The sequence below is a fragment of the Castanea sativa genome, chromosome 11, assembly GCF_040712315.1.
Source record: "Castanea sativa cultivar Marrone di Chiusa Pesio chromosome 11, ASM4071231v1".
NCBI classification, from domain to species: domain Eukaryota; kingdom Viridiplantae; phylum Streptophyta; class Magnoliopsida; order Fagales; family Fagaceae; genus Castanea; species Castanea sativa.
The window spans coordinates 21,870,848-21,879,748 of NC_134023.1; the positions used below are offsets into that span (position 1 = coordinate 21,870,848).

General features: G+C 41.5%; 1 protein-coding gene across 1 annotated transcript; it reads left to right on the plus strand.

The window, feature by feature from the left end:
- Positions 1–5,972: 5,972 nt before the first annotated feature.
- LOC142617522 (putative pre-mRNA-splicing factor ATP-dependent RNA helicase DEAH2) lies at positions 5,973–8,450 on the plus strand. The gene has a single exon (XM_075790412.1). The coding sequence runs from the start codon at positions 5,973–5,975 to the stop codon at positions 8,118–8,120; it is 2,148 nt and encodes a 715-aa protein (XP_075646527.1). The 3' UTR covers positions 8,121–8,450.
- The last annotated feature ends 451 nt before the right edge of the window (positions 8,451–8,901 follow it).

Below are 8,901 nucleotides of genomic sequence, written 5' to 3' on the forward strand. Positions count from 1 at the left end.
TGAATTATGTGATGAAATCTACCAACGCCTGCGCCTTTATCGTACTCCTTGGGAGGTATTTGACATCAAATTTGCTGAGCTCAACGGCCCACTGTACTAGCCGTCCAGCAGCTTCCAACTTGCTCATCGCCTTTTTTATAGGATGGTCTGTTAGGACGTTGATGACGTGTGCTTGAAAATAATGTCTCAGCTTCCTGGAAACCGTGATTAATGCGAAGGCTAGTTTCTCCATCATCGGGTATCGTCTTTCTACCCCTCTCATCTCGTGGCTTGTGTAATAGACCGGTTTCTGGACTCTCCCCTCTTCTCTGACTAACGCTGAGCTTACTGCGTGTGGGGACACTGCCAAATACAAGTACAACTCTTCCCTAGGTACAGATGGACTCAACAGTGGTGCCGTCATGAGATACATCTTCAAGTCTTGGAAGGCCTGTTGACACTCGTCCATCCATTCAAAAGCCTTCCTAAGGACTTTAAAGAATGGTAAACATTTGTCAGTAGCTTTCGATACAAACCTGTTGAGGGCGGCGACTCGTCCAGTAAGAGACTGGACTTCCTTGATATTTTTCGGTGGCTCCATGTTCAGTATTGCCTGGATTTTATCCGGATTCGCCTCAATTCCCCTGTGCGACACCATAAACCCCAAGAATTTCCCCGATGAAACCCCGAAAGCACACTTGCTTGGATTTAAAATCATGTTGTACCGCCACAACGTATCAAAAGTTTCTTGAAGGTCGTCCAGATGTCTATCCTCTTCTTGACTCTTTACCAGTATGTCGTCTACATAAACCTCCACATTTCGCCCGATTTGAGGACGGAACATATGGTTAACCAGCCTTTGGTAGGTCGCCCCCGTGTTCTTCAAACCAAAGGGCATTACCTTGTAGCAATACAACCCTTGGCTCGTAATGAATGAGGTCTTCTCTTGATTCGCTTCATCCATCTGTATCTGGTTATAACCTGAGAAAGCGTCCATGAAGCTAAGTATTCTGTGACCTGCCATCGAGTCCACTAACTGGTCAATGCGTGGCAGTGGGTAGCTATCCTTGGGGCAAGCTTTGTTTAAATCGGTGAAGTCCACACACATTCGCCACTTGCCGTTAGCTTTCTTGACCATGACCACGTTCGCCAACCAATCTGGGTAATGAACTTCTCGGATGAACTTCGCAGCAACCAACTTCTGCACCTCTTCTTTAATGGCATTGTCTCGCTCAGGAGCGAAAACTCTTTTCTTCTGACGTACTAGTTTCGAATAGGGACACACGCTCAGGCTATGGGTAATGACACTGGGATCAATGCCAGGCATGTCCTCATGACTCCATGCAAAGACATCGAGGCTTTTCCTCAGAAACCAGACCAAAGCGCGCTTTGCCCCCTCGTCCATGCTCGCCCCAACTCTAGTATACTTCTTAGGCTGGTTATCGTCCAAAGGGACGTCCTCTAATACTTCAGTGGGTTCCGCCGCGATTCTTCTCCCATCTATACTCATTGTCTGCATGTGCTCGTCCATTGCCAGCATAGCTAAATAGCATTCTCTGGCAGCCAACCGATCTCCTTGTACTTGGCCTACCCCGTGCTCAGTTGGAAATTTGATGGACAAGTGGTAAGTAGAGGTCACCGCCTTCTAGCTATTCAAAGTTGGTCTTCCAATAATTGCATTATATGACGACGCACAATCAACAACAAGAAAATTTACCTCCTTGGTTATCTGCTGTGGATATGTTCCAACGACCACTGGTAGTGTGATGGTGCCTATCGGTTGCACCTTCATTCCTTCGAATCCTACCAACGACGAGTTCACTGGTCGAAATTGATCTTGTCCTAGCCTCATTTGTTGGAATGCGGGGTAGTAGAGAATGGCCGCAGAGCTGCCATTGTCTATCAACACCCTTCTGGTCATGTAGTCAGAGATGAGTAGGGTGATGACTATCGCGTCATCGTGTGGGTGATGAAGTCGTCCTGCTTCCTCGTCTGTGAACGTAACGACCTGCTGGTCTACTTCCCTCGTCCTAGTAGGTCGTCCGGACAGCTGGATGTTCTGCACCACCTTCAGGTATGTCTTCCTTGACTTGGACGACTGCGCCGTCGAGTTTCCTCCTATAATTACCCTTATTTCTCCTAGTGGAGGGCGTGATGATTCTTCCACCTTAGCTTTCATTTTCTCATCTCTCTGGTCTCGTCCAAGGAAGTTCCTCAATTTTCCTTGTCTAATGAGATTTTCTATCTGCTGCTTCAAGTCAAAGCACTCGTCCGTGTCATGCCCGTGGTCTCTGTGAAAGCGGCAGTACTTGCTTTTATTACGTTTGTTGGGGTCTCCCTTCATTTTATCCGGATACTTCAAGGACGGATCATCCTTGATCTGCATAAGAACCTGCTCCAGCAGCATAGTCAGGGGCGTATATTGCTGATTCCTCGCGGAGGAACTCGCCTTCTTACTATCCTAATCTTTCCTCTCGTCTACCCGAGCTTTCTTTGGACGAGGTCCCTAATCCGGATAACGATAGTGACCCACTTTCGAGCGTTCTGCCTTTTTTCTTTTCTTGGCTATAATAGCGTCTTCAGCATTCATAAAATTCTGGGCTGAATCGACGAGCTCGGCCATAGTCTGTGGTTCCTGCTCATAGAGCTTATGAATGAACAAGTCAGAATTGACCCCATTATGGAAAGCGGCCAGCAACAACTTGTCATCCATCTCGTCCACCGTCAAGGCCTCCCTATTAAAGCGAGTGATAAAGGATCGCAAACTCTCATTCTCCCCTTGCTCTATAGTCAATAGACTAGAGGAGGAATGCTTGTGACGTTGTCCTCAGATGAAATTGTTGACAAACAACTTGCTCAATTCTTCAAATGATCCTACCGAGTTTGGGGGTATCTTGCTGAACCACACTCGCGCTGGTCCCTTAAGTGTGGTTGGAAAAGCTCTGCACATGATCTCGTCTAGGACCTCTTGCAGGTGCATGGTCATCTTGAAAGTTGCAATGTGATCGCAAGGGTCGCGATTTCCATCGTACAAGTCTAAAGAAGGCATTTTGAACTTCGGGGGTAGAGGATGACTGTTGATGGAAGCTGTGAAAGAGGAGTCCGTTCGGTGGACCATATCGTCTATTGGGTTTGCCCTCCTCATATTCTCCCTCATCTCATCCATGGCCTTCCTCATCTGGTCCATCTCTCTCTCCAAGTGCGGCATCCTTCTTGAAGTGGTACCTCTTGTCTGATTCTCGGACTCGACATTTTCCCCTCCTCCTTCCTGACTCGAGGCCCGTCCCTCCATGTGCCCATCTTGGCGCTGCCTCCTGAGGTTGATCTCCTTATTCAACTCCTGGTTCTGACGTGTCAGTTCTGCCATAGTGGCAGCGATGGATTGTATGTGTTGAATAGAAGGCGGTTGCATTACGGGTGCTGATCTGCGATCACAAAGGGGATTACTAGATGCATCCCTACTCTCCTAGTGGCCTGGGCTAGTAGCCCTTGATCTTGTTCGAATCATTCAGCCTTTTGTCTGGGACAGGGTAACCTTTGACAATAAAAACACGATCGAACAAAAAGGATAGTGGATAGTGTTTGTTTGCTCTACTTTCGTTAGTCTCTTTCCCACAGACGGCGCCAACTGATGATGCAGTTCAATCAGTAGGCTGGATGATCCGGATTTGAAAGGACAACTCGCTCTCCAATGGCCTGAAAAACAGAGTAAAACAATCAAAGGTGACCAGGATCGCCGGCCAAAAACCCTCCGATGGTAAAGTCAGTTTTCTCTATATTCTTGGAGTTCCAATATTTTGGGAAAAATTGTTCAACGTACCTTTCATTGGTCCGGACAAGTGCTTATATAGTGTCTTAGGAGCGGTTACTTGGGATTATAACCTCTCCTGAATTTGAGGAAACCGGGGGTTCGTGGATAACTCCTACAACCGTTTAGGAGTTAATATTCTCTCATATAACGGTCGCCTGAGGTTAGGCGTGAATTACGGGTGGTAAAATGTGCTTGATAATTCAAAGTGTAACATCCTCGTCCATGAGTCTTTATGTGGACAACTCCTCTCGGGACAGGCTGTGCGCATCCCATGGACGAGGGCTGTAGCTTCGCTATCACCTCAGGATGGCCTTGTCCGTTACCCTCGTCATGAGGATAACTCTTGGACGGCTGCTGAGGTGATGACCGTCCAGGGACGGTCTGAGCGTCTTCATCCCACATCATTAGTGATAAAGCAATAGTTGATAAGAACAAATAAGAAGTTGTTTTTATCTATAAATGTGTGTAAGTGTGAAGCTAAAATCTAAATCTAAAAAATAAGTAGCATGTGAAGAGGAAATCTAAAAAAAAAAAAAAGGGAAAAAGCAACCTTTTTTGAAGAGGGAATCCGAGATAAATAAATAAAAAGTGACTTTGTTGTTTATTTTTACGTGTAGTAATATAATTTAAGTAAAAAAAAGTAAAAAATATATTTATAATAAAAGATTAGAATTCTAAATTCGTATGACAGTTTTAAATTTTCATTTCTATAATATCATCAACGTTGTAACATTTGACTTGTTTTGTCTGTAACTTAATAAGATTGCCATCATTTTTAATAGTACAATAAGTATATATCTATTAGGAACATTATATATAGCGTTTAGGTTAATAGAGCTATAGAAGTCTAATGTTATAAGAAGTATTCGTTAAAAAAAAAGAAGAAGTAAAAAATAGATTAATAAATTAAGTAAAAAAATAGTAAAAAATAAATTCATAATAAAAGGATTAGAATTTGCATTATAATCTAATTAAAATTTTCATAAACTTAGAAATTATAAGAGAAGAAGATAAGAACAAAAAATATATATCTTTTTTTTTTTAAATCTAAAAAATTTTCTGCAGTTTGGCAAAGTCACTTAGCGTAACCACGGCTTCTAAGCTTAACTTTTATTATATAGTATATGATACGATATGATATATAGATATAGATTTAGATATAGATAAGACAATGTATCATCAATTATGTTTGTTGACCATTTTATAAACGTGTTGTTTCCATTGAATCTATATGTTATAATTTTTAATCCATATTTTATAATTGAAGTGTTTTATATGTTGTGGTTTATATGAAAATATACCAAGATTGAAATCCTTTAATGAAATTTATTCTTAATGGAATTAGGATTTTGTTTTCAAGGGTTTCTAGCATTATTAGGATTTTGGAACTTAGGGTCCGTTTGGATAGAGCTTGTTGTTAAAAACTGAAAACTGAAAATACTGTAGCAAAATAATTTTTAAATGTATGAATAGTACCATAAAACCTATTTTTAATTAAAAAAATTCTGAAAAACGAAGTTTATGGATCTCGTGGACAGTACACAACACCCACAGATATGCTAAAAATGGCTAAAACATCAACAAAATGTGGCTACTATTTATAAACAATAACATAAATAGTAGCATTTGTCTCCCTGACCCGTGCAGTAGAAGAAGGAAAAAAAAAAAAAAACAAAAAAAAAACAAAAAACGCAAAACACTCAAAACGCTGAACGCGTTCAACTATCCAAACTTAGCCTTTAATCTTAAAACCCTTGATGTTTGATTTATAAATTTTAATTTATTAAATCAGAAGGTATTTTTTATGGAAAATAATAAATTATTCTTACTATTAAAATCCTGTTTATCCACGTAGAAAAAGGAATCCCAATATGATTTGGATTGGAAGTTAATTAGTAGATTGAACCGTACGGTCATGTTTTTATTTTTTGAGCAAAGAACGATTAAGTCGGTTACTCTATCTCTCACCCTAAGTCGATCATGTTCTTATATATACCACAAGGCGAAGTTGTGAAATAGAAGCAGATACATACTTTCATTCCTATAGGATAACTCTCTCTCACTCTCACCCTAAGTTCTCTCGCTCTAAAATCTCATAGGTAGGGTTTTTTTTTTGGCTTCGAATTCGAATCGGAGCAATAGAGTTCTGTGCGGTTCGTACTGTTAGGATTAGTGTTTATTGATGGGAATGGAGAGGAAGAGGAAGGTGAGCTTGTTGGACGTGGTGGACAAGTCGAAGATCACCAAAATAAACAGCGGCGGCTTCTCGTCCCCTGGGATCAATAGCTGGACGGGGAGGCCGTACTCGCAGAGATACTATGAGATTTTGGTGAAGCGGAGAGACTTGCCTGTTTGGCACCAAAAAGAAGAGTTCTTGCAAGTTTTCAAGTCTAACCAGACTGTCATCCTAGTCGGCGAGACTGGTAGTGGCAAAACCACTCAGATTCCCCAGTTCGTTTTGGAAGCGATCGATATAAAAACAACTCCAAATAAGCGCAAGAAGATGATGGTTGCGTGCACTCAGCCTCGTAGGGTGGCCGCTATGTCTGTTTCTCGCCGTGTTGCCGAAGAGATGGACGTACCTATCGGAGAAGAGGTTGGTTATAGCATCCGTTTCGAAGACTGCAGCAGTGCAAGAACAGTTTTGAAGTATTTAACAGATGGTATGCTTTTAAGAGAAGCAATGACAGATCCGCTTTTGGAACGCTACAAGGTCATAATTCTTGATGAGGCTCACGAAAGAACGTTGGCAACTGATGTTCTGTTTGGACTTCTGAAGCAAGTGTCGAAAAATAGACCTGACCTGAAGCTAGTTGTAATGAGTGCTACTCTTGAGGCTGAAAAATTTCAGAGTTATTTTGATGCACCACTTATGAAAGTTCCTGGGAGGCTTCATCCGGTGGAAATATTTTACACTGAAGAGCCTGAAAGTGACTACCTGGATGCAGCAATCCAAACAGTTGTGCAAATTCATACGAGGGAAACTCCTGGAGATGTACTTGTGTTCCTCACTGGCGAGGAGGAGATAGAAGATGCATGTCGAAAAATAACGAAAAAAGTAGCAAAGATGGGTGACAAGGTGGGACCTGTCAAAGTAGTGCCTTTGTATTCTTCTCTTTCTCCGGCTATGCAGCAGAAGATATTTGAACCGGCTCCGCCTCCCGTGAAAGAGGGTGGTCCTGCTGGAAGGAAGATTGTGGTGTCAACAAACATTGCCGAAACTTCTTTGACCATTGATGGTATAGTGTATGTAGTTGACCCTGGGTTTGCAAAACAAAAAGTTTATAACCCACGAGTGCGTGTAGAATCGTTGTTGGTATCCCCAATCTCTAAGGCTAGTGCACACCAGAGATCAGGGCGTGCTGGAAGAACTCAGCCTGGAAAATGCTTTAGACTTTACACCGAGAAAAGTTTCCAGAATGATCTTCAACCACAGACCTATCCAGAAATGTTGAGATCAAACCTTGCAAATACGGTTCTTACTTTGAAGAAAATGGGGATAAATGATCTAGTGCATTTTGATTTTATGGATGCCCCTGCTCCAGAGACATTGATGCGGGCTTTAGAGGCTTTGAATTACCTGGGAGCGATAGATGATGATGGAAATCTGACAAAGCTTGGCGAAATTATGAGTGAATTTCCATTGGATCCTCAGATGTCAAAGATGCTCGTAGTTAGCCCTGAGTTCAACTGTTCAAACGAAATTCTATCAATTTCTGCCATGCTTTCAGTACCCAATTGCTTTGTCAGGCCTAGGGAGGCTAAGAAAGCTGCTGATGAAGCAAAAGCTAGGTTTGAGCACATCGATGGAGATCACCTCACGCTGTTGAATGTATACCATGCATACAAGCAAAACAACGAGGACCCATTATGGTGCTATGAGAACTTCGTCAACCAAAGGGTGTTGAAGGCTGCTGATAATGTTAGACAACAGCTCGTGCGTATCATGGCCAGGTTTAACCTCAGGTTGTGCAGCACTGATTTCAACAGCCGTGATTACTACATCAACATAAGGAAGGCTATGGTAGCAGGATATTTCATGCAGGTAGCTCACCTGGAACGTACTGGACACTACTTGACAGTGAAGGACAACCAAGTGGTGCACTTGCATCCATCGAATTGCTTGGATCACAAGCCGGAGTGGGTCATTTATAATGAAGATGTTCAAACAAATAGTAATTACATTCGGACGGTGACATATATTCGTGGTGAATGGATAATTGATATAGCACCACATTATTATGACCTGACGAACTTCCCCCTGTGTGAGGCTAAGCGTGTTCTTGAGAAGCTTTACAAGAAGCGGAAGAAGGAGAGCAGGAACTGTTGAAAGAAAATATGAAGCAAAGATCACGGCAAGGTTTTATTGTTGGAAAGTGCAATGAAGAGGCAAGCACTGATGCTGCAACTAGGAAATGCTGTGAGAAAGTAAACATGAGAGAAGCAGCCTTGGCAAGTGCAGAATTGTTAGAAGTAATTCCATGAACAATTCATACACTGACTTGGAGTTTTGTTGGCAGGTGGATTAGAATTAGAGATTAGTTATAGCTTTAAGTCCAAGTGTGTTAATTGAGTAGGATTAGTTTCTTATAACAGATTTTCCCTCCAAAACAGGGAGTTAGTTACATAGTTTTTTTGCTTACATCATGTATATATATTAGCCAATCCTTTATTTATATTAGCCATTGTGTAACTCTCAGGAGGGCCAGCTTGGCAGTGAAATCGGTGGAAATTTGGCAATGTATCATAAAATAGTGCAAGTTTTAGTGAACTATAATTTTCTATAGTTTTAGTGATACTATCTAATTGAAATACTTTCTAATGCTTACGATATCTAAAATATAGAATTGCAGCATAGGGAAGATGCCATTGCACACAATTTTGGCCAGTATTATATCAGCCTCTTAACTTGTTAGGATTATGCACAAGACAATCTTGAAAGCTGTTCCAGAATTTGCATTTCTTGTGTCCCATTTCTTAGAGTTTTCATTATTTCAAAAAAAAAAAATGAGAATAAGAAATAGGAACAAATGTGCATAGACTGTAGTTAAAATCTGCATGAAATGTATAACTTGTAAGAAGCATTTCAGGCTGGTGATGGTTATAACCTT